Genomic DNA, 26,284 nt, shown 5'->3' on the forward strand with positions numbered 1-26,284 from the left:
CCAGTGGCCGATAAGCGGGGTAGCGTGGTGGTTAGGGAAAGATCATAGCAAGCGAGGGGCCTAGGTTCAATCCAGGGTTGGAAATTTCTATTTTTTTAGTTTTTTAGTAAGAAAGACTCTCTCTACCAGTTGAAAAATTTTCTTAGTGTGTTAAAAATGGCAACGAACGTTTACGAAACGGAAACTTGCGTCGCCGTCGCCGTCGTCACTGCTTAAGCGCCCTAGTGCTTCAGTCTTAATATAGAATACCCCATTTCCGAATTACCTTAGGCCTCTTTTTCAAAGCGAGTCTAGGTGCCCACCTTACATATGCAAATCAATTTCCATTCACACGCAAATTAAACTCATTTTCATGTGAATAAAAGTTGATTGGCGCGTATGAAAGGATGAGCACCAAGACTCGCTTTGAAAAAGAGGCCTGAGGTAATTCGGAAATGGCCTATTGTCTCAAATTTTCTCATCGGCAAATAATGAATTGTCGTTTTCACCATGACTATCATTTCTGTCGCAGTCAGCCCCCGAGGCATGGGCTTTTAGAAGTTAGAAATGACAAAGTGACACAGAGTGCTATTTCATGTTTCGTGTAAGAACTTGTGCATTAGGTTTATAATCATTTTATGGAAGGGCTAGCTTGAACAGACAGTCATTCCCTTATTTTCAAGGTCCCTCCTTTTATACTTCAGGCAATTTCCACCACGACAGACTGGTTTTGGAAACTCCCAATCACAAGGACTCGACCTGATATATGTGAAATCACAGGTAGCCCAATCGTGGTGTGTGACATCAAAAGTTCATAAAACAAAAAACAAAAACAAACAAAAACAAAAACAAAACAAAACAGTGAACACTTTGATTTGATTTTGACATAAACATTGTGTAGCAAACGATAAGTAGCGACATGAAACCACGAACTAATTACCGTTACTGTTTGCGGTTTAGTTTTCTCGCACGTAATTGGCTCTTCAGTTGAAACACAATAACATTCCATAAATATCTCTAGTGTTCACGGTTTTCGGTAGTCTCCTTCAAAGCCGTTATTAGGGTCGTCACACAACGCTCCTCCCCAGGGAAGGACCACACAATAGCCAAAAGGTAAGTGAACTTTATTTATATGGCTTACATTTCATCAAAATTTGGGAACAAAACGTGCAAAATTCAGAATTTTATAACGCATTTTCGTCGATGTCTTGACTCAAAGCGATATCAACCATTGCAAATTACAATGACGTACGAGATCCAATTGCATGATGTGACGCGTGTCAACATACAAAGATAGGGTGGTGAAATTTTGGTGAAATGGCTCACTCTGCCCGGAATTATACTTAAAGTTTTTCATCAAATAACTTTGTAGTCAGCTAAAGGGATTTTTGGGTTGATACGGGCACTGTCCCTGTCAATGTCCCGCTGACAAAATGGCGGACGAGTAAATCGTCTGCTCTTTAAAAATAACCGCTAATTATTATCAAGAAATGCATCGGAACAAATTGAAAAAAAGGAACAATTTCAGATCTCCAGGGGCTCAACCCACACATGCCGACATTAAAATTCCGAAGTGATGGTACCATATAAAGTTTTTACTGAAGTTTTATTTCCGGGAAAGCAAGTCCACTGGCCCCAAACTCTCATTTTATTTTATTTTTTTTTTTTTATCTAAACACATTTAAACATTTGTTCAAGGAGCAACCTCTGCTCATCTAGGGAGCTCATGCTCTTTTTTTTATAACGACCGTTACGGTTTCTGTAGTTCTTGATTCCTTGGTGCCAACCTCAATAAATATTGACCGATGTTCGGAGTTTAAAACACGGCAATGAATATCAGTTCTTATCCTATTCTCTTACCGATTCCCAAATGAGCACAACTGATCGTCAGAAAAAGGGGAAATTGTATCCGTTTCTGCTGTGAATATATGACGAAAAACAACCCCAGTTCGCTTGTTATTTCTGGCGAAAAGTAAAGTTCTCTTAGAGCGTGTTTGTTTTCATCGTCATCTTTGGCTAAAAACCTGGCCTCTTATTGCGGAATATCGCTGATTAATTGCATTGTGGGCCTCAATTCTTCAATTGGAAAACGGGGCTGGTTTCTAAAGAAACTGTGGTGCTGCGTCGGTGGGGGAGTGGCACACGAAAATTTACCAACAGTTGACAATGCAAATTGTACCGTACAGGAATTGAAAAGCTGACATTAGCACTTCGTCAGAACGAATTGAGGAAGCGTGGGTTGTTTGTGGTTTATGTAGAGAAGATGGAGCTACGCTATTGGTGGTAACATGGCAAGGTCAAAAACAGGAATATGTTAATTACATGAAAAGTGTTGTTTGATACCGTGGGGTTTATAGTGCCGATTTGGAAGATGAATTCGGCCATCCTGAAAGTTTGAAACTGCGTACCAAATAATCTGCGGGCGGAAAATGTCGCCCATTTCTGGTAATCTGGTTTCAGCTGAAAAGCGATGGCGGAGAAACCAATGTCTTGTTACATTTTGTTGTAAATCTTTCCATGTCAACACTGCCTAGATCATCAAGATTTCATTATCAGATTTGCTCACTTGTCTCGTAAAGTTTCACTAAATGTTGCCCAATTTTGGCATTTTTTTTCCTGGGTGGTAGTTGTAATAACTTGTTATAACTTGACAGATGCGTGGATAGGATAAGTGGAATTAAGCTGATACTTAAATTTGTTAATCCCTTGTTAATGTTGTGATGTAACGATAGATTAAATAGACATAATATATACATAAATATGTCGAAAAAAGAAATAAAACTACTAGTTAAAAAGTTACAATTATAGAGTGTTTTCACATGACGTCACGACGGCCATGTTGGTGTCCCAAACTAAACCTCTGGGAATTGCATTCTATTTTTATGGAAATAGCTTCCTTTGTTTCAGTAAACCAATATGCCTGAAAGTCACATGAGTAAAAACACTCTATAGTGGATAACAAAACTATTTCTAACTCTATTTGTCTTGTAGGGCGGAAGTTGAAAACAGTGTTTATTACAAGTGGAAACTATGCTGTTATTTCATAGCCCGCGGTGCACTTTGGTAGATCTTTCTTCTTTTCTCGAGCTGGAACTTTAACTCGGTTCAAGTCAAACAGAATAATCGAGACCAATACTGTCTCCGTGATGACAAGTTCTTCACGTAGCTGAAACGGTACGCTTCCAAACGGTCTCCCTATCCTCTGTGTGTTCACGTTGCCGAAACGAAATAGGGAGCTTAAGCAACGACGACGACGACGACGACGACGACGACGACGACGACGGTAACGAGAACGCCACAAAACAATGCGATTAATGAGCAGAACAATACTCTGCACGTACGTTTTACATTTTAATACATTTCTTTGCCGTCCTCTGCAAAACAACAGCTTGAAATGGCCACATTTTAAGTTTTCTCGAGAACGTGAGCGCATGACGGCACGTTTTTATTTTGTTTCCTTTGCTTGAACACCGTTCACAGTAATTTAGGCCCTGGACAACTCGCCAGCATTTTTCACGTTAAACAAATTGGAATAATCGCGAACGAGTTACAAAAACGGGAAGTTATATTTTGAAATGACGCTCTCGTTGCCGTCGTCGTCGTCGTTGCTTAAGGTCCCTAATAGCTTCGCAAGTAGCGCCGTAGGGTCAACTGCGGTATTCCTAGATAAAAAAAAAAAAATGTTTCTTCCTCCAAATGTCCGAAGCCGAAACCAACTGTAACCAGCTAAGGTCTTCCAGGTACGTCGCGGGCATATTGCTTCCTTCCGTAACGCACCGCGGGCTATGGAACATGGATCATGCATCATGGGTCATGGGTAACGGTAGCAACCTTCACTGAAATAGTTGTATGGGCATATTATGCGTAAAGCATGCTTTTGCAGCTTGATCTCATCGGACCGATAGTGTGGCAGCGCATTACGAAACACGGCGCGAGCATATTCGTTGACAGGGAGTGCATGAGATGAAAAAAAAATAAGTATATCTTTACACGAGGACACTTTAACTGCCACAGGAAGCAGTAGACGCGCGTTGTAACCTTCTTTCATATCGTTTCTATTTTACACCAAGGTAAACTTTTCTGCATTACAAGTACAAGTAATATAAAAGTTTGAGGTTGATTAATAACAAAAAAAATGGGGGATACTTCTTAACTGTTGAACGTTTAGTGAAAATCTGCCGAAATCCAATATCTTACAGGAAGGAAACACTTTGTGCAAGTCGACGACAAAACGTCAGAGCTTTGTATGGTGAGTTTCGGCGTACCTCAAGGTTCTATCATGGGGCCACTCATTTTCAATCTCTACGTGGCTGACCTTCAGTCATATGTACGCGGAGTTAAATGTCATCAATATGCTGATGATACCACATTGTACACACACTGCAAACCAGCAGATCTTCAATCAACTCTAACTGAACTTTCTGCAAGTATAGGCAAATTGGAAGCGTGGTCACGTGAAGCAAACTTAGTCATTAATCCTTCCAAGACTAAGCTGATGTTATTATCTACTCCGCAGTTATCAAAGGTCCATCATTTAAACACTGAAAAGTTGGACATCACAATCAACAGCATCACCTTGGAACGAGTGACCACCACTAAATTATTGGGGTCTCACATCCATGAGCATCTGAACTAGGAAGGAAATGTCGGACAAGTAGCAGCGTCCTGCTGTGCTACTCTAACAATCCTAAGGAAGTTAAAGAACATCCTGCCTTTCCATATCAAAAAGAATTTGGCACAGGCACTGGTTCTAAGCAAACTATATTATAATGACATAGTATACCACTCACTCCCGGATTATTTAATGAAACTTCTCCAGAGAGTACAAAAGGCTACAGCTAGTTTTGTGCTTGGTAGATTTGTGTCATCCGAAGACATCCTTACGAAACTCAAATGGCTTCCCGCAAAGGAACAACGCGAATGGAACCTACTTAAGGCAACTCACAAAGCCCTTCACAACCCATATTGGCCAAGTTATCTGAAACTTAATGTATTTCAACACGAAAGATGCTTAAGATCTAGTAACAGCATTCAGTTCGAGAGATTTTTAATTAATAATACTCTACAGGACCAGACTGCAAGTTTATTTAACACGTTGCCCAGCAACGTGAGGTGCTGCCAAGACTATATTAAATTTTGTAAAGACACCAAAAACATTATTTTTAAGAGAGCTTTAGAACATCTGGCATAATTATTTATTTATTCATTTATTTATTTCAGCATATCTTAAAACACAATTTTATCTCGTTTACATATAGATATACATTTTTTAGATATCTTTTAACCTTTTTACAATTGTAAATTTAGTTAGCATCGGGCAGGCGAAGAGCCACCCTGTGGATTACTGCCCGAAATGCCATTATTATTATTATTATTATTATTATTATTATTATTTTTAATGAAGCAGGATTAACTGTCTTTGAGCTCTCTTCTTTTGTTGTATGCCTTCCAGATACAGAAGCCTATAAACTAAATAAGTAATAACCATGGTGACGGACAAATAGCATACGATGCTATAGATCCCATACAGAATTTGCCATTTAGCACTCTTCTCGAGAAGGAGGTGCATCTTTTAGCGAATTTACTTGTACACGTTTCACTGGGCATTACGTCTGACGTCCACTTCTTTAACCTATGGATCCGGTACTCTAAAATGTTACCGGATCCCTCTTAAGTCAAGTTATAATTCGCTGCGGTGTCTCCTAAATATAGGTGAAAACAAAGCTTTGCGGGTCTAGAAGAAATATTCTCACGCCTCTGAATGGATGTTTTTTAGACCAATATTTTGTCCCCTGAAAAAAGGTCCTCTCGAAGTACAGAAGTAGAGGTGTCCCCAAGAAGATGTTCCTCCGCATGAAAATTTGAGACAAAATGAGAATCCTTACTAACTCCACAAAAACTTAACAATTTCAGGAACGTGACAAATGAGATGAACTTACAAGATTTAGAAGCGTGTTTCATTCACTGGCTCATAAACCATCAGATCAGTGTGGGAGAAAATCAGCAACTCTATTTGTTCTCAGGGTGCCATGGAGTTTATGCCTCGGCTTCGGTTGGTACACTCGTCTCTGGTCAATCTCTTTAGTAGTGATATAAAATTCTCTCTTCTCTTGTTTGGTAGCTTGTTTGCTGAGCGTTTTCTTCCTCTTACTCTTTTTAATGGTTCGATTGTCACCACTTAGTTCTATGGCATCACAAATGTTCATTCCTCCATCTTTGGTTGTGGGATTAACTGCTTCCATCCTGTTACCACCTTGGGCCTTCGTGGTTTCATCATCTTGTCCATTCGGTTCCTTTCCTAGAATGGCTCCCAGTTTCTCATTACCTATCACAGCAACATTGACAGGCCTTTCTTTTTCCCCAGATTGGAGTAACTGCTCGTTACTACGGCCGTCAGCGTTGGAATTCGTTGACCCAACTTCATCGTCTTCGCCTCCTTCAAGAGTGACATTAATAGCCCCGCTGTCCTGCAGGCTCCTGTGATCGTTGGTGTGTCGGCATGTCCAGTATCTAACTGGTTGTTTACGAGGTTTGTCCCGGCTAGACCACTGATATCCCCAGGTAAACTGATGAGAGGAAGAAATAAGGCCAGACAGCAAGAAAACGACCACTGTGGATTTTTGCACCATTCCCGGTGGTAACGATATAGGTGCACGACGTACTGAACTGAAAATCACAACAGAGAATAGACAAGCAGTACATTTTATGTCCTTGAACTAAATTGCCGAATCTGGTAGGATTTGATGTGCCATGCCTCATCACTTCTTTACAGATAAAAAACAGTTTTCTTTGTTCTTATTTTTGACAATTTTAAAGCTTTATCCTTTTGAGGAAGCGTGACATTATTATCCATTTAATCGTGTCTTTTTTTTTCACACGAATTGTACGTTCGGACTCTCTCTTGTTAGATGGGATTCGATATCGTATTTCTAGTCGGTTCCAGTGTTATCTGATAAATTACGGGGTACTTGTAGACGTTTCTTGAAAAGCTGAAAAGCTTGCAAATCACCCACCTTTGTCAAGCATTATAAGTTTTGCCCTCTATCTCTATGGGGAATTTTCATGCATGTCCTTTTACAGTCGAACCAAGTTAAGCGTACCCAGCATGTAGATTAGGTTAGTCGTGCAGACAATGCTTTCACGCGTCAGTTAATATTAAAATTAAAATTGAGTTTCTGATTGGATTAAACGAACAAGGGATGTTCCTTATATGGGAAATTAAAATTCAGTAGAACTTGTTTACAAAATGGCGGCAATAACCCATCAGGGCTGCACCTACCAGCTCGGAAAATCTCTTCCCCATCTGTTTGGACATTGATTATCCCATTTTTTTAAAAAAATGAATGCATTCTCTGAAGGACTAACGGGTTCGAGTCGCAAATACTCGATTCGTTAATAGAATCCACAGGGGTACGCTTGTGACCTGGTTGGACTGTAATCAGAGAGTCAGTTTTATTGAGCCTAAAAGAGAAAATATAGCTCCATTGTTTTGATCTTAAGAAATGTATTAATCTTATAAGCGAGGAGACCAATGACCAATGTGTTGGCCCCGAGAACTAAGATGTTGAGAGTCACTATGTCCAGGTCGGAATCAGTCGAAGTGGGCAACTTCTCTGCAGGGATTTTGCTAAAAGCCCCAACGCCAAGGAAGGTTGAAAACAGTAACAGCAAGAGACGTGGTCATCAATCGGTTTTCAAACGCGTCTGTTATTTGGCATTTCCAGGCAAAAAGGACACCATACATGCCTGCAATGACCCATACCAAGCCAATGTAGGACCGACTTTCTTGTCCCACAAGGATGAGACCAGATGTAACGATAACTTTACAAGACATCTCTACCTATAAGAAAATCACTCTGCCTTTCATTTGGAGAGGTAAAATGGAATGTATCAGCCGCGAGAGGTTATGTGCTCCAGTTTCTAAGGATGGTTTAAAATATTGTTGATTTCTCTGTGAAATGTACTTCCCTTCGCTTATCTAATTTCCTTAGCCTTAGAGATCACTTTGGCTCTGAAAAGTAGCATTCCTTAGCTCGTTACTTTTTAGGGCGTCGTTTATTTAAGTATGATAATAGGTTTAATTTTTATTCTAATAATATTCCTTCTAGTTCGACGCCATCCAATTATTATCGGTTATGTTTAGATAAACTTATTTACTTGTTTAACACCTATAAGCACTTACCTGATGATCTATCCTGTAAAAAATATTTATCTTCTTCTTCTCAGTATGCCAAGAGATGGCCGAGGTGTGCTGGTTTCTGGGATGCTTTGGTGATCCGTCCCATTAACCGGTGGGCCTCGACGTGGCGGAAGTCTCGCCTAAAGCTAAATGAAAACAAAAAGAATGATTTATTATGGCTTATTCTACTCCACGCTGTACGCGTGCGATATTCCCTTAAATCTTGGGGTTATATCGATAATGATAAGTGTGCAGTTTGTGGCAGGATCGAGAATATTGAGCATTGTTTCCTTGCTTGTCCTAGAGTAGTCAAAGTGTGGGATTACTTTTCCGTCCACCTGTCTCGTTTTTTAAATTCTCCCTTCGTTGTATCTGCCCCCTCTGTGTTTTATCCTCTCTCCGATTCTCAACCCTTGTTCTCCCCTTTCGAACTTTCTAATTGTAACTATTTTATACTGGATTTGGACATCTCGAAATCTAGCTACCTTCCGCAGTTCAACCTTAAGTTCTCAAAAAATAATTGATTTAATTAAGCATGACGTTAGGTCTCGTATTCGATGAGCGAAAGCTGACTCTGTTAGGAATTTTTGGTCTTTGCAGTCTGTTTTTTTGTTCTGTAGACGGTAATAATAGTATAACTTTTCTTTTGTAATTCTACTGAACTTTAAGTGCTTATTCATGAACTTTTACTGGCAATTATCTTCTATCACTTAGTACCTACCTGTATACCACTAGGATAATGCTGCCCTTTGGCTAGCCTTGGCTGAGAATATAATAAACCGCCCGGGGTTCACCGGGATTTTATCACAAAAAAGAAAAATGCATAGCTTTGATAATTTCTCTGTTAGAGCTTGGATTAGAAGACAAATACAAAGCAAGCGACAGTCCAATGTTGAACCTGGAAGCACGGCTAGATGAAGCTCAGGCGGAAATAGACTCTCTCAAAAAGCAGCTAGGCGTAAACCTCAAAGTTGTTGACGGGACGAAAGAATCACTCGAGTTCACTCAAGGAGAACACAGTGACTTAGCCGAACGTGTTACAATGTGTGAAACAAAGCAGTCGGGCCAATGGAACTAGAATACTCCTCAAAGCATCTACAACCACACTGGAACCTGATCTTCTACCATATAACGGAATCTCTTAAAGAAAACTGCGCAGCACTAGTAAAGAATGTTTTGATCCAGCATTTGCACTTACCGGGAGACATTGTTCATTCCATGAAGTTCTGCGACGCCCACCGCCTTGGTAAACAAAACGCCAGTAAAACTAGGCCCCTCGTTGTGCGCTTCACTTGTCGTTCCGACAGAGAGCTAGTGTGAAAAAATCGTTTTCATTCGAAAGATTCCTCAACTGCAATCGGAGAAGATTTTCCAAAACACATTCAAGATATCAGGAAAAAAGTGTTAATGATCTTTGCTATTAGTACTTGGTATTTAGTAACCGTTAGCGAGATGAGGGCGCCATCTTGAGAGTCGAACTCTTGTTCGTTTGTTTCGGCCTTGGTGTCAAAGCTGTTCACTCTTTGGCGCTCTTTTTCTTTATCTTGATTGTCCATCGGTCGCTATCCTTCTTGAGAGGTTAGTTTACACACAAACAAACGGCTTTTTAGTCAAGTTTCTTCGGAGCTTTAGAACACGCGTCTATCCTTGATGGCACATCGGCCCAGTCAGTCAAATGTTATCTGTTACTAGCTACAGAAGCTTCTGCTGTTATAGATATATAATATCTCTTTTTTAGCTCCCCTCTCTTTAATAATTGAGACCTCCAATAGTTGTTCTGGCAGTTCAATAAGTAATACTGAGAAGAAAGGGAAATGGAGATAGAACCATCGTTAATAGTAAAGCTATGTGGTTGATGTTCTGATCAAACACAAAAAGTAGAAAGTATGCATTCAAGATTTGTTGTTGTACATGGTTGTATAACAGGCTGAAGAGCCTTTTTACCCTGATTTAACACGAATTTTAAAAGTGCATTATTTCCTATTCATCTTGTTCCTCCAGTTTCCTAAAAAAATCTTCCATAGTGTATGGTACACTAATCACTCCCTTCACACGAGGCACGTCTACATGTATACCAATGCCAAATACAAATTATAACACTCATGCAAAAGAAGTACCATACCAAGGATTAACCATTACAACACTCTGATGCGTACTGCAGATGATATTTGGCATGACGATGTTTACTGAAATTTGTAGGAGATCCAAACCACTGTTAGCGATGCTTTTGCCAGTGTTTTTAATTTTTTTTTTTTTGAGTTATATTGCAAATAAAGACCATCATAACATTTATTAACTTCCTATCCTACCTGTTGCTTCCTTGGTGAAACTTTAGAGAGGGTATTTACCCTGGTTAGGTTGGCCTGCACAGTAGTAACATGTTGCACACTTAAACTCCATTTCTTTGTCATAGCAAGCTGTCACACAAGCTGTTAAGACCAAAATTGGAGTACTTTGTATAAAAGCATCCAAAAGATTGAGCTTTATATAAGCTGGTTGAAAGTATAAAATGAACCAAAAATACTATATCAACAAAAGCAGAAAGAGAATCTTGTGGAGCCAGACAAGATAAGAGGAATAGCCCTTCACCTAGTTTTGTAATGTTTCCAGTCACAGAAGCTCAAGCGAGCAGGCTCTTCTCCCGGGGGGGGGGGTGAGAGGGGGGTAGTCCCTGAAAAATTGGGTGGGGTTGTTTGGCCCACTTTCCAAAATCCTAACCCTATTCATGACCAACCCTACCCCATTTGTGACCTGATCAAAAATTCGATACCCTATTTATGACCTGATCCAAAATAATGATAAAGCTTTCACTTTTTGATCTCGGTCCAAGTCCGAATCTGTCAGGAGCCTTCTTCTTTTTACTAAACCCGAACAATGAAGACAGAAAATGAAAAGAAAAAAGGCTTAAAATTTGATCTACGGTTAGGATGATACCCAGACTTCCTAGGTCGACCGATTCGTTTACAACATACTTACTGGACAAGGTACGAATGCTGCAGTTAAACTGCTAAGGCCTTGACCATGAAAAAATTATACACGCATGCAGACAGAAATCTGTCTGCGCACACACCCTATGCCTGCACGAAATTAATCTAAATCATATTGAATTGTTTCATATAAATTCATTAATCTTTAGCGCCGTCTTCCCGTAAAATGGACTGCTTATGAAGAAGAATGTACACTATGTATAGAATGTACACTACCAAAAGCGATATGTAAGTGAATTTGGTGACGCCTCGTTATCGCGATGTTTGTCTTTATATTACGTTTATGTAAGAAGTTGATGGTTGAAATACTATTTCGGCTACTAGAATAAAGTGTTTCCTGTACGATAGCACTACGTTCATTGTCCTAGATTGTCTTCATCGTCATCTGATAAATTGCTTCCGTCTGTATCCTCCAGTTATTTACAGATCAAGTCTGGTTACAGGTTCTTTAGTGAGCAGAAGGTCAAGCAAGCAATTTTTGACATCCACTTGCGTTGTTTATGTTTTTCAAATGTTTGTGTTAACGAAAGAGGTCATCTCATTATATTTTAACGTTTATTAATTATTTACTTCATTTTCCAGCAGATGGAGCTATGGAGTTGTCCTTTACGAGATTTTCACGATAGGTACATTTGACATCTTATGTAGAAAATATCCTCGACCGGTAGTTTTGTGAAAAAATATCGGCGAAGAACTTTTTTTTTCCATGAACTGAATTACTGCAACACGAAAAGATTTAGATGTTAACGAGATAAAGAAAGCAGCGAAAAAGAGAGTAGTAATGGTGCTTATGCAGCTGTCTTAAGTTCTCCTTTTTCTGCATGTTTACAATTCCTTGCATGGAAATGCTCCCAATAATAATAATAATAATAATAATATTAATAATAATAATGATAATAATAAGCCTACTTAAAATTGTCAAAGGCTTCAGTGATGATATAAGAATGGATTTTGGGCTTGACAAGTGCGCCAAAGCTACATTCAAACGAGGCAAACTGGCGAAAACCGAAAACATCGAACTCGATGTTGGCACCACCATACAAGACCTCGAGCAGGAAGGCACCTACAAATACCTTGGTGTGAATGAAGGAGATAGGATCCAACATGCAAAGATGAAAGAGAAAATTCGGAAGGAGTATTACCGTAGAATTCGCCTGGTGCTCAAATCCGAACTTAATGCTGTCAACAGAATTGACGTAATCAACACTCTTGCCGTCCCAGTCGTCACTTACAGTTTTAACATCATAAACTGGAAAATGGAAGAACTTATGAAGTTAGACAGAAAAACAAGGAAGTTCTTGACAATGGCAAGGCAGGTGGAAGGGGTCTTGTACAATTAGAAATTACCTACAAAACAACTACAATTGGCCTAAACACATATCTCAACAACAAAGATGATTACCTCCTCAAAATTGCGAGGGATCATGACCGCGGCAAGAAAACAATGTCCATACACCATCAAGCCGCAAAATACGGGCGAGAACTCAGTTTACCAGAAGCTGAAGTGGCAGAGAATGAGCCAGCCACGACCTATGCCCGAAGGGTCAAACTGCCTTGTGACTGCCCTAGGCTCATGGATTGAACTCGGCACCATAAGTTAAAAGCGGCAAGACTTTAAGGGCTTAAAATGATAATAATATTCCCCTTTTGTTAATGGGATACAGCTTTAGAACTAAAAAGGTTTAAAGTGCCATACGTTTCGAGAGCACTGTACCGTATTTTAAAGCCTTGGCGTGCCTATTTTCAGTGTTGTGAAGGAATTTACGACACGCTGGATAAAAGCCCAGCATTTTTTGCATTTTTTTAAAGTAAATTGCTACTGTTGATAAACAGTATAAAGAGGTTTTCAGCTATCTTTAATTTTGTAAACTAATAATAAGAACAGTTCCAAGCACTCGTGTGCTTAACACTTCCAAGTGAGTCTTCAGTATAATACACGGTAAGATAAATTGAACGAAAATCGCTCAGATTACTTGGAAACGCAACGTACATGTACTGGCGACAGATAGGGGAAAAAATCATGTTACACGGAGAAAAAATGTCAAGCATACACGTCTCTAGAAGAAAAAATTCCTATTGCGTGAAAGGGTTGAAAAATTCATGCCTATACCAAATCACCCACACTCCCTTCAAAAGTCGAATGGTCCACCCCTACTAGCAGAAAGTGTCCGTTCTAAATACCATACAAACACTTGCACTTTTAAAACGTCATTAAGGAATAAGCACCAGTAAAAATGAGGCATTTTGAAAAATAAGATAAAAATGATTTTTCTGTTTGAATCACTTCATCTCTTTTAAGGATGAGGGACTGTGTAATAATTATCACCAGGCAGAAAGGCTGTAAAACTAGAGCGGTCATTTTTTGGAAAAGCAGGGGGGTAGTATGTAATTTTTTATGGGCGAGCTGATCTAAAGACCACTTATGTCTCACTAATAATGATACTCATTTCTGTCATGCTGTTTTTAACCAAAATCGCCATCAAATTGCAACAAGATCCATGCATCTTTCAAATATTAATATTACAAAATATTAATATTAATATATTATCAATAATATAAACACTTAATTTCTCCATATAACTAAGTGAATGTAGATTTTTTGAAAGAAAATTATGATTCGGTGGTCAAGAAGGACTAAGTAGCTCAACGGGCCAAAATACATTTACTGCGCAATCAACCTGCTTGTCGGCGCCATCTTCAATTTCGCACATGAGGTTGAAATGGTCTGCCAGACGTTTTGAAATTCGAGATCGAAAGCTCGGACTTGCGCAACTTAAGATAGTGTTCCTTTAAAGGCAACCGACAACAACGTTTTCGAACAATTTCTCCCCGAGACTCTGCTCGGCCAGTTCATGTCCCGTCCCCTACATTTTATCTGTTACATACTACGTCGTAGCATTACTTAGGAAAGTCGATAAAACATCATTTTGTTTACCTCTGAGTGAGCGATAGTCTGGGCGATGACTTGTCGATTTAATTTGTTACAGCTGAGTGATCGACAAATTTAGATATTGTAAACCCTAATAACAGTAATTAGTCGCTTCAACGCTTCGCGTATACGTATCGATGACTAAAAACACTGGATTAATTAACACATCGGTCAATATTAGTAGCATTCTTTTCTGCCATCTCCTCCCTTTTTCTTCCCTCGAAACAAACTGGCCATGCGAGTGTACTTGTGTTTATAATTTTCCATACGGAATGAAATTAATGCACTTGCTTAAAATCGCGAAATTAAAAAAAAATTTCTTCGTTCTAAGCAGTGGAGCGTTTTGTTTATAGCTCCGTTGCCTACCTACAATTGTAGCCTATGGGCTGACGTCCACTAGTATTCCGCGTGAAATGAAGGAAATATAGTAAACGTCTGTACGTAGGCTAGCAGAAATACACAAGACTTCTGACTACAATGTCTTGCCTAACACTACCACTGCATGGTAATAACATATAAATCTATAAAGAAACAATATTGAAGTTAGTTATGAAAGAGGATTATAATCAGTTTAAACCTAATTTAGTACTTTATAGCTAACGTACTCATGAAATAACTGCCAATTAATAGGGCGAAAAATTCTTTTGTTGTTTTATCTCAAAGCGTGCCATTGTTACGGGCGGCATTATGATTGAGCACAGAAGGTCGCGCAGGCCCTTCAGTGCTTTCTGGATGCCCCTAATACAAAATGCCTGCTACTGATCTAAGGAGCCTCTCTTGCTGCTAGATATATATCAGGAACAAAGGCTGCTGGCATAGAAACACATTAGGGAGTTTAAGCAAATCACTACAGCTGGTGCTACTACGGCTGCCGTGACTGAAAAGGTCTGGGGAGAGTACGTCTCGGTGGTCTGCCAAATTTTAAGTTTCGTGAGTAAAGCAAGACAAAGATGAAAGCAACATCGGCCTAGGAGTTTAAAATCTCTTTTATTTAGTTTCTCACAGCCAAATGGCTTCGCTCAAAGGACGATGGCCGTTATTCGGTCGGACGAACAGGTTATTTCTGAGCGAAAGCGAATGCCATAACCTTTGTACCAGAACAATTTGATGGATGAAATATATAATTTCAGAGACAAATATCTCAAAGAATATCGAGTGAAGAACACAAATATATCAATACTCAAAGAAGCAAAATAGCATCGTATAGTTATCCAGATATAAAACATCTTCACTAAACCCTCAAAGCAATCTTAACCGAAGAAAAGCAACCTCGTGTTCAGCACGAATATTTCACTTGACTCGCTTCGCCATTCCAACACCTTGGCCAAAACTTATCGTAAATTCAGGATACGGATTTACAAGCTTATGAGAGGCAACCTTGACACAATCCTTGACTTAAATTGAGTTTAAAGGATATAGTATCTAATGGAATTCTTAAAATGCCGAGATGTCCGTTGAAAAGAGCCAGAAAACCAAAATAAACCCGACGTAGTAGCCACTACGGTAAAACATCCCGACTCAAGTAGTCAGATTTCACGCAACGGCTGTATGCGACCGACGTTCATGCGCAGTGTCTCATTTTGGGAGAAATTTACTTCCGGCAGCCGTATCAGCGCCAGCCGTAGCAATTTGCTTAAAGTCCCTATTAACTTCCCTGTTGCAGTTTTCAATTCTTGAAGTGAACGCAATCGAACATGATGAATCAGGCTTGCAAAGACTATGTGCTCAAGTTACTTGCCTATGGAACAATATTTTCACAACTGAACATAACAGGTACATGCATTGCACTTTTACGTCGTTTCAGCGTTATATTTGATAGCTAGAAATTGATACTTAGTGTCGACCGTGGTGTTTCGATTGGCTGTCGGTCTAAAGTCGATCGATATAATAATGATAGTATTATATACATTACATCGCTTCGAGCTTGACCGTGACGTACATCGACACTTGATCGACCACTATAACTGACATCTTTTGTGAAGAGACATACCTACGTGTATCATTGCTACTGCTTGTTTCTATTCCCAACTTTTGACGGCAAAAGCAATGAAATACTTCCGCTTTAATTGGACATGAAAAGTATGGAAGAAACGTCTCCTTCATATGGAATGAACTGGAAGTAAACGTTTTCCTGTCTCAATTTCAGCTCTGCGCTGGTTCAAGATTTAGTTCTTTTACTCTAAACATAGAAAACTTGCTGTGTTATCGTTCTCCTGCAAGTAGTAACCTCTTAGTGAACTGTGGAAGAAACGTAGCATCGGTTGTTTTAGCATGGCTACAAAAAGACTGCATTGCAAGGATATAATACTTTCTTAAAATGATTATAATGATACATGTAAGGGAGTTGCATAAATGCTGCATTCAGTACCGAGATGTACACCGGTCATAGACATGAAAAGCATGGGAGAAACGTCTCCTTCATATCGAATGAACTGGAAGTAAACGTTTTCTTGTTTCAGTTTCAGCTCTATGCTTGTTCGAGATTTAGTTCTTTTACTCTAAACGTAGAAAACGTGCTATGTTATCGTTCTCCTGCAAGTAGTAACCTCTTAGTGAATTGTGGAACAACCGTAGCATCGGTTGTTTTAGAATAGCTACAAAAAGACTGCATTGCAAGGATATAATATTTTCTTACAATCATTATAATGATATCTGTAAGGCAGTTGCATAAATGCTGCATTTAGTACCCAGATATACACTGGTCATAGAAATGTTAACCAAGTGTAAGGGGCGTATAAGATGGTAGCGAGCAGAATGTTCAAGACCACGATGAAGAATTCTCATAGTACAAATATCTTTCAAGCTTTCCGGTAAAGTGTGCCGGATTGAAATATACTGAGCTGAACCACCTATGAAGCACTGAAGCACCTTTTGACTAATAACAACCGTTGCTATGGGCGTTGCTATGAGGAACTATATCTCTAAAAGTGTGCAGAGTTCTCACTAATTTGAACAATGTTTAGGAACATAATGAAGAATTCTCATCGTACACATCTTTAAAGCTTTCCGGTAAAGTGTAATTGAAATTTACTGAGTTGAACTCATTTTGTACTGAAGCACTTTTTGACTGTAAAGAATCGTTGCTATGGGCGTTGTTATGAGGAAACATATCTCTACCAGTGTGAAGAGTTCTCAGTAATTTGAAAGTACATACAGTTTTGTAAATGCTCAGAAATATCAGTTGAACGTTCATGTTTCCAAAAAACGGTTTCCGGGGAAAACTTTATATTCCACAGTAGATCGCAGGCCCGGAATTGCTCAACTTAAGGTAATTCCTCTGAAATAAAAGTGACAATAGATTTTTGTTCAAACTTTGTCCACTGAATATTTGTCATTGATCACTTCAATTTTGAAATAAAAAAGGGGGGTACCCATGCTCATTAAGGAGCAGTGAGGCATTGAAAATTTTATAAGAACGCGTTCCAAGTAATTGTAAAATCTTTGTGAACCCAGACTCATATAAGAACACGCATTAACCTACAGTCAATACATTGTGTCGGATACAAATGAACATTTTAAGTTTGATTCAGGCAGAAAGCTAAATCCTTGATTAAAAATTTGAATCAAATTTCTTGACGTGGTTACCGACTGCAAAATAGAAAAGACCACAGTGTATCTGCTATTTTTCTTATTAATTCAATTTTCAGCAATAGAAATTAGATCAGTCTTTTCTCACGCAAAGCTTATAATTAGTTGATTACAATGACTGGAAAAAAAATTGGAGTGCCCGTGCTCGTTGGTGAGCTAGAGCCATTTTTCAAAGGACAGAACTCAATATCAAGGCAAATCCGTCATGTTTTCAATATGCGCGTGCACGAGCGCTCGCTAATGACGCCATCAATTATGCGCAGTAAGGATACGCAATGCAAATGTGAGGAATGACCTCAAGATAGAGTCCCTTTAAAAGTGAACCGACAACAACGTTTTCGAACAATTTCTCCCCGAGACTCTGCTCGGCCAGTTCATGTCCCGTCCTCTACAGTTTATCTGTTACATATTACGTCGCCGCATTACTTAGGAAAGTCGATAAAACATCATTTTGTTTTCTTCTGAGTGAGCGATAATCTGGCGTTTTCTGAAAAAAAAACTCCATTCTGGTCGATGATATGTCGATTTAATTTGTTACAGCTGAGCGATCGACAAATTTGCATATTTTAAGCCCTAATGACATTAATCGTTTCAACGCTTCACGCTGATCCATGACTAAAAACACTAAATTAATTAACACATCGGTCATTATTAGTAACACTCTTTTTCTGCCATCTCCGCCATTTTCCTTCCCTCGAAACAAACTGGCCATGCGAGTGTACTTTTGCTTATAATTTGCCGTAAGGAAGGAAATTAATACACTTGATTAAAATACCCAATTAACAGTGGAGCGTTTTGTTTATAACTCCGTTGTCTGCCTACAATTGTAGCCTACGGGCAGACGTCCACTAGTGTTCCGCGTAAAATGAAGGAAATAGTAAACGTGTGCACGTAGGCTAGCGCCCGAAATAAATCAGACTTCTGACGATCGTGTCCTGCTTAACACGTAAAACCGGTAATAAAAACTTAATCCAAAAAGAACCAATGCTGAGGTTAGTTATGAAAGTGCATTATAACCATTTTAAACCTAATTTAGTACTTTATAGCTATCGCACTCATGAAATAACTGCCGACTAATAAGGCGAAAGATACTTCTGTTGTTTTGTCTCAAAGCGTGCCATAGTTGTGGGCGGCATTATGATTCAGCACAGAAGGTCGCGCAGGCGCTTCAGTGCTTTCAGGATGCCCCTGATACAAAATGCCCGCAACTGATCTAAGGAGCTTCTCATTTCCTCTTGCCGCTAGATATGAGGAACAAAGACTGTCATACAAACACATTCAAATTAAGGATACGGATTTACAAGCTTATGAGAGGCAACTTTGACACAATCTTTGACTTAAATTAAGTTCTAAGGATAGAGTAACCAATGCAATTCTTAAAATGTAGAGATGTCCGCTGAAATACCCCCGACGTAGTAGCCACTACGGCAAAACATCACGACTCACGTAGTCAGATTTCACACTACGGCTGGATGCGACCACCGTACATGCGCAGTGTCACATTTTGGGGGAAACTTACTTCCGGCAGCCCGTATCAGCGCCAGCCGTAGCGATTTGCTTAAAGTCCCCATTAACTTCCGTGTTACAGTTTTCAATTCTTGAAGTGAACGTAATCGAACATGATGAATCAGGCTTGTAAAGACTTTTTGCTCAAGTTACTTGCCTATGGAACAATATTTTCACAACTGATCATAACAGGTACATGCATTGCACTTTTGCGTCGTTTCTGCGTTATATTTGATAGCTATAGATTGATACTTAGTGTCGACCGTGGTGTTTCGATTGGCTGGTATGTATGCCCATACTCGGTCTAAAGTCGATCGATATAATAATGATAGTATTATATATATTACATCGCTTCGAGCTTCGTGACGTACATCGACACTTGATTGACTACTGATACCGTGTGCACTGAGACATACCTACGTGTATCATTGCTACTGCTTGTTTCTTTTCCCAAGTTTTGACAGCAAAAGCAATGAATACTCCAGCTTTAATTGGACATTGAAAAGGATGGGAGAAACGTCTCCTACATATTGAATGAACTGGAAGTAAACGTTTTCTTCTGTCAGTTTCAGCTCTGCGCTGGTTCAAAATTTATTTCTTTTACTCTAATCGTAGAAAAACCTATGTTATCGTTCTCTTGCAAATAGTAGCCTCTCAGTATACCGTGGAAGAAACGTAGCATCGGATGTTGTAGCGTAGCTATAAAAGGACTGCATTGCTAACCCAAGGATATAATATTTGTTTAAAATGATTATAATGATATATGCAAGGGAGTTGCATAAATGCTGCATTCGGTACCCAGATATACACCGGTCATAGAAATGTTAACCAAGTGTAAGGGCCGTATAAGATGGTAGGGAAAACAATGTTTAGGACCACGATGAAGAATTCTTATAGTACACATCTTTAAAGCTTTCCGGTAAAGTGTAATTGAAACGTAGTGAGCTGAACCAGATATGAAGCACTGAAGCACTATTTGACTGAAAACAACCGTTGCTATGGGCGTTGCTAAGAGGAAATATATCTCTACAAGTGTGCAGAGTTCTCAGTAATTTGAACAATGTTTAGGAGTTGAAGCCATTTTGTATTGAAGCTCTTTTTGTCTGTAAACAACCGTTGCTGTGGGCGTTGCTATGAGGAAGTATATCTCTACCAGTGTGCAGAGTTTTTAGTAATTTGAAAGTAAATACAGTTTTGTAAATGTCAGTTGAATGTTCATGTTTCGAAAAAATGGTTTCCGGGGGAAAAACTTTATATTCCACAGTATTAAACCACCTTAAGGGAGTTTTTTCTCCCATCCTGCCCCGTTTGTCTCACAATAAGATATGATTCAGTCATAAGGAAGTGTGCAATAATTAGGTTTAAGTGCGGGGGAGTTGAGGAGTGCATTTTCGCTCCCAGAGCCGTCTTTCCCTCTAAGCCTGCGGGGCCTAGGTATGAGGAGATGGTAGCTTTGCAGACACGTGATTTGATTGGCTAGATTTTAAGCCCAGGATTTTTACTAATTGATGGTTGGTTTCTTCACCTCCCGTCATCTCGGACTGGATATTTGTTTTGATGAATGCATCTACAATGATTCCCTGCCGGCACTTCTCCAGAGGAATTGGCCATTTCGTGCACTTTAAAGCGGCAGCAGTATTTCCCATGCGATCTCTCGCAACGAGGGTCATGAGTAATTAATATTCATGCGTCGCTATTTCTTAATGTTATAATGACCCTCACTGAGCTTGGGATACCCGTGACCAGCTTACTGAGAAGCTAATTTGTCGGCTTTGTAGTACACAAGCACGAACCAATTTATGTTCTGCAACACCGATTTTAGAAACCCTAGCGTACGATACCTGTGAATGCGACCACATAGTAATGAAAACGTTTGACGGAGAAGAGGAGGGTTATTTTGGCAGGTATTTATTTAGGACAGGTGCTTAAAAACAACTGCTGTAAAATAAATTAGGGTACTATACATGATTGTACTTTGTGTGTTTCCTTAAAGAAAACCGATCATTTAAATTTTACTGAAGAACTGTTTGCAAATCTGTTGATTCAAAAGCATACAAATATCGGAACATTTACAAAACAGAAACTCCTTTAGCAAAGTAGTCAGCAAAGTTAACGATAGAGTACTGTAAGCTTTATGTCGAGTCGTCCATTTATTTTACCTAACTGATCTTTTAAGGAACCTTGCTAATAATAACGTGATACGCCAATGAAACTCTTGTAAATGAATATAAAAGTCCCGTAATTTTATGTTTATTTGCGCACTGAAAATTAAAATGCGATTGAAATTAGCGGACATAGTGCATTGCGTCTTTCAGTTAAGTGAAAAGATGTTCTTGAAAAAGACCATGGAATACAGTGTAGTTCTTAATTACACGTTTCTGTAAAAGAGTTACTACTGTAATTAAATTAAATCAAATAAGCGTATCTAAGACCTTATTTTGAAGTCGAACCTGGATCACAGAATTGGTAGAAAACCCGGGGGGGTACTCCCAGAAAAATTGGGCGGGGGTGTGCGGCCCGCTTCCCAAAACCCTTGCCCTATTTATGACCAAAATCTGCGATATTCCCTACCCTATTTATGACCTGACCATAAATTAAAAACCCTTTTTCAGACCTGCGTTACAATTAGTTCCCTAATTCAGACCAATGTTAAACTACCGTAAACATAATTGGTGGAGGGCTTTTGTTGATTTTCTTTTCGATAATGACGAAAAACTGGCTTCTTCTTAAATAAAATACCCATATCAAGGCAAGAGTGCAAAAACCATACCCTATTTATGACCAAAATGGCTAAAATCAGCTAAAATCGATACCCCATATATTACCAAAACGGCTGAAAAACCATACCCTTTGGGGCCGCACATACCCTTAGAGCCCATATAAGGGAGTACCCCCCCGGGGGTAGAAAATATGGCAAATCGTTATATTTGTTCTGGTATATATTTAACCCAACTTTTTATTAAAACGCTCTACTGATCTCATTACATTTTTTAAACTAAAGATCTTGAAGAACTCAGTTGATTCAATTTCTAGTAAATACGCGAAGCAGCTTCGTCCACCAAGGTTAGACAGTAAAATCCAGCTGTTGAAAGTTTTGATGGCGTGCCACTTAAAGGGGAAGTTCACCTCAGTCAGTGTTTTGATCTTGAGGAAAGGAGGGAGAGAGTGGGGGGCAAGAAGGAGAGAGGGATGAAAAGGAAGGAGAGAAGGAGAGTAAAAGAATATTCGGGATTTTATTGACTACTTTATTTGTGTTGCTAATTTACTTTTTCAAATACTAATAACGGTTTTTTGCCCAACGTTGTGCTCTAAATGCACAAGAGACTGGTCGACTACTCATTGAGGTTCACGTTTGTTCTATTTTATATTTTAATATGTACTTTAAACTTTACTTACTTCAGATGCTACCATCACATGGACTCTTCCTCCTCCACAACGTGGCCCGCTGCAAACAAACGACACTTCAGTCCGAACAACGATCCAGCAGGTTATTAACGGTTCTTCTGAGGCACATTTGAAATGGAACTTCACTTTATCCGGTGAAACACTTGATCGCGTGACATTCGAAATAAGTAATACCCGAATTGGCAATAAAACATCTTCAGGGACAGTTTCGATGGATCCTGCACTCAACTTTCAGGAGCATTTTGACATCAGTCGCAGCGATCCAGCAACATTGATTATTTACAATGTGACAGAAGCAGATGAAGCGGTGTTTTCCTGCATCGTAGAGACTAACATAAAGGAATGGACTGATAAAATTGAAGTACAGGTTGTTGGTAAGTCGATGAAATACATGCTGGTAGTTGAACTTTTATATCATGTTGATGTAGGCCCTGGACTGATAAAATTAAAGTACTGATTGCTGGTAAGTGGGACGCCAGAAATTATATAAGTATTTGAGTGTTTTTTGGCAGATCTTTAAAGGCAAAAAAAGGAGGCAAAGATTTACAATCAGGGATAATTTCAGCTTGTTAAAACAAATCCATTTAATTCAGACATACATCTTATCTACTATAATTTGCCTTTAAATTCCTCGTAGAGAACATTTGCCTGTGGTGTTCTATCGAATTTTAGTTCACGGTATTCTACTGATTTGCTAATGCAAACGCCGTAATCTGATTGGCTGAACTATCGTACATTATCAGCAATTATAGTTCACTTCTACTTTTCCCTTTGTCTTCATTCACCATTTCCACATCCCCCTTAATACACCTTGTTGGCCCCCCAAATTTTGCATAAGCATTGTCTCCAGTTTCTCTTGGGACGACTGTAATACCCAGGAGAAATGGGAAACAAAGGTTATGCAGAATTGTGGGGGGCAAACAAGGTGTATTATGGGCGATGTGGGAATGGCGAATCGGCCAAAACTGATCATGTGGTACTGATCTCACGCGGGCCGCGGGCGACTTTTAGTCGATTCAGTATGGATGATAAATATTTTTTAGAACAACTATCAGGCAGCTATCAGCCTATAGGCACCCTATTGTTTATGTAGTGTGCAATGGGTGGAGATTGTCTTGAAAGGACAACTTTTTTTTAGGGAAAAAATACTGGATACTTCAATTATAAGTACACGAAATTCACGCGCTTGATTTTTCCTAAAAAAGCGACAAGTATAATACTAAAAAATATGTAGAGTATCAGTTGGAGGTCGTTATTTAAAGGAAATAGAACAAAAAATCCCACTTAAACATTTAGATCATTCGCTTCGACTTCCACGAGGTAATAGTTAATTCCGCGATCGGCTCATCAAATATCACCTCAAAAATCTTAAACTCATAATTAACCCAGGTGTTAAATGGGCGTGGCTCTTTTCTCACGGGGTGTTTCCTAAAAGACCAATCATTGTTCATAGATATAGACTTCACCGAGATCCTTTTTTTACCCTTCCTCTGCTAGGCCTATTGAGGTTAGCAAAGTATCGACCACATTTTCTCTGTGCCTTTCATTTGTTCACAATGTAAGGATACACAATCCTCCCCCCTCCCAGGTGCACAACAAGTCACAGGTCAGAAACAAATGTTTATATATTCACCCCTTACCTGGTGTTTTCTAATGAGATTTAGCATTAATTTACGCGATCTATTGTGAATCAGTGAATTTGAATGTTGAATTTCTCTGTGCCTTTCATTTGCTCACAATGTAAGGATGCACAATCCTACCCCCTCCCCGGTGCACAATGCGTCACAGGTCAGAAGCAAATGTTTACATATTGACCCCTACCCTGGTGTTCTCTAATGGGATTTAGGGACTGTGCAGTAACTAGAGAGGGGCGGGGGGGGGGGGCTGGAAAATGGGTGAAATATGCCCCAAAACTAAGTCATACTCCCCTATCATTAAGCAAAAATTCATTTGAACCCCCCTCACATAATGATAATATTAAGGCTAATACCGCCCCCCCCCTCCCTTGAAAAAAGTCTCCTCCCATTGATTCCCATATACCTAGTTTACTTGTTGGAGTTCTTCCTCCGATGCAAACATTACTTCAAATGACTCTTCGACGTATATCGACACTATTCGACGTATGTCGAAGAGTCAGTTGAAGAGTCATCAGAATCACTGGACTCTGAGCTTGTGTCGTCTTCGCATGAATTGGGAGATTCCTCATCTTCTACAGCATCTCCGGCACTAAGGTTCCCGCGTGTGTGGGTGAAACTCGGTCAATCAACTCAGCCGTGCTTCCACTTATCTTAAGAGCTTTTTGCTTTAGATACATTTTCAGCTGCTTGTTGGTAAGCGCTTTCACATCTTTTTCAATTGTCCAAGAAACTCTTACTCTTTTTTTGGCTTTTGCATCGAACAACTCAAGGTGCTGTACATAATTTTTACATGCAGTCTCGTTCACGTTGTACTGGGAACATACCTCTTGCAAAGACCGTTCTTCAGATAGGAAAACAACAGCTCACAAATCAGAACACCTAAGAATTGATAAATTTGGCAGTTTTATTCCAATGTTAGTATTTATATTTGAACTCTAATAACTCTTCCACTACTTTTCCAGTTTGCATAAAGGAATGAAAAAGTAATGCCCCCCCCCCTGTATGTATTAAATTTTACATCCAAACCCCCCTCTCTATTGTTGTTATTTTCTCCTATGCTCTCCCCCCCCCCTCTAATTTTCCAACCCAACCACACCTCCAGGTAATTATTGCACATTCCCTTAGCATTAATTTGATTGGCTCTATTGCCGTTTTCTATCTGCTAATGAAAAAAAAAAACGGGTGTACACGTGATTGTACACGTGATGTTTTGTCTACCCACGTCAGTGCGGGTAGATTAAACGTAAGTGCGGGTAGACAAAACAAGTACGGGTAGACTGTAGTCAGTGCGCCTGATGTAACACAACAAAACAGTTCTTTTCTACGCGTTATTTGACTTCTAAAAACCCTTCTAGTTTGGGCGGTTTGTTTTCTCATTACAGACTATGTGACATTCTCTAGACAATTGTACTTTTATCCCTCTAATAGTTGCACATACACACGGGACTATTTGAAATTTTAAAAGCAAGAATTCTCAAGAGTATCATCATATGGTCTGAAATGGAGCAACAAACCACCCAAGCTAAAAAGGTCTATTTTATGTACTGAGACAACGGTAAATTTTATACCAGCAATAGTCAACTCGGCTACACCTGGTTGACTATGTTCGCGTAGAGAACCCGGGTTCCTAATCTAATTCTTAAATATAACATTATTTTTAGCACAAATTGCTAGTGTACACAAATTTAAATTATATGTTATCTAAATGAAACTATTTTTTTATTTATTTACCGTTTCAAGTTCGATGTTTCCTATTATTGTATCCTCATTGCGTTCTATCATTTTCAGTTGAAACCAGTTTAACCAGTTATAGTGGCGATCAGACTATCAGTGAAGGGTCAAATGTAACTTTGCTTTGTGCTGCAACTGGTAAACCAACTCCAAACATTATATAGACCAGAGTATTGGAGAATGGTACAGATGGCGAACAAGTGTTTCTTGGGAACCCGTGGATTATCGTAAACATTAGCAGAACTATTACTGGAACATACCGCTGTACAGCTTACAATGGAATTGGAAATCCAGTCAACCATTCACTTCATATCAATGTCTTCTGTAAGTACAGGCATGTACC

The 26,284-nt window shown here is 39.3% G+C and overlaps 1 protein-coding gene and 1 pseudogene across 2 annotated transcripts in view; both read left to right on the plus strand.

The window, feature by feature from the left end:
- LOC145492241 (uncharacterized) overlaps positions 1 to 11,826 on the plus strand; it is a 629,788-nt gene extending 617,962 nt beyond the window's left edge. Inside the window, exon 37 of the mRNA XM_081471602.1 lies at positions 11,731 to 11,826. Coding sequence (XP_081327728.1) covers positions 11,731 to 11,821 — 91 coding nt within the window. The 3' untranslated portion in view covers positions 11,822 to 11,826. The remainder of the gene's footprint in view (positions 1 to 11,730) is intronic.
- Positions 11,827 to 17,373: 5,547 nt separating this feature from the next.
- LOC145492271 (hemicentin-1-like) overlaps positions 17,374 to 26,284 on the plus strand; it is a 33,533-nt pseudogene continuing 24,622 nt past the window's right edge. The window contains exons 1-3 of the transcript XR_014049965.1: positions 17,374 to 19,360; positions 22,570 to 22,947; positions 25,999 to 26,265. The product of XR_014049965.1 is annotated as a hemicentin-1-like (transcript). The remainder of the gene's footprint in view (positions 19,361 to 22,569; positions 22,948 to 25,998; positions 26,266 to 26,284) is intronic.

Source organism: Orbicella franksi, chromosome 7, assembly GCF_964199315.1.
Source record: "Orbicella franksi chromosome 7, jaOrbFran1.1, whole genome shotgun sequence".
NCBI lineage: Eukaryota > Metazoa > Cnidaria > Anthozoa > Scleractinia > Merulinidae > Orbicella > Orbicella franksi.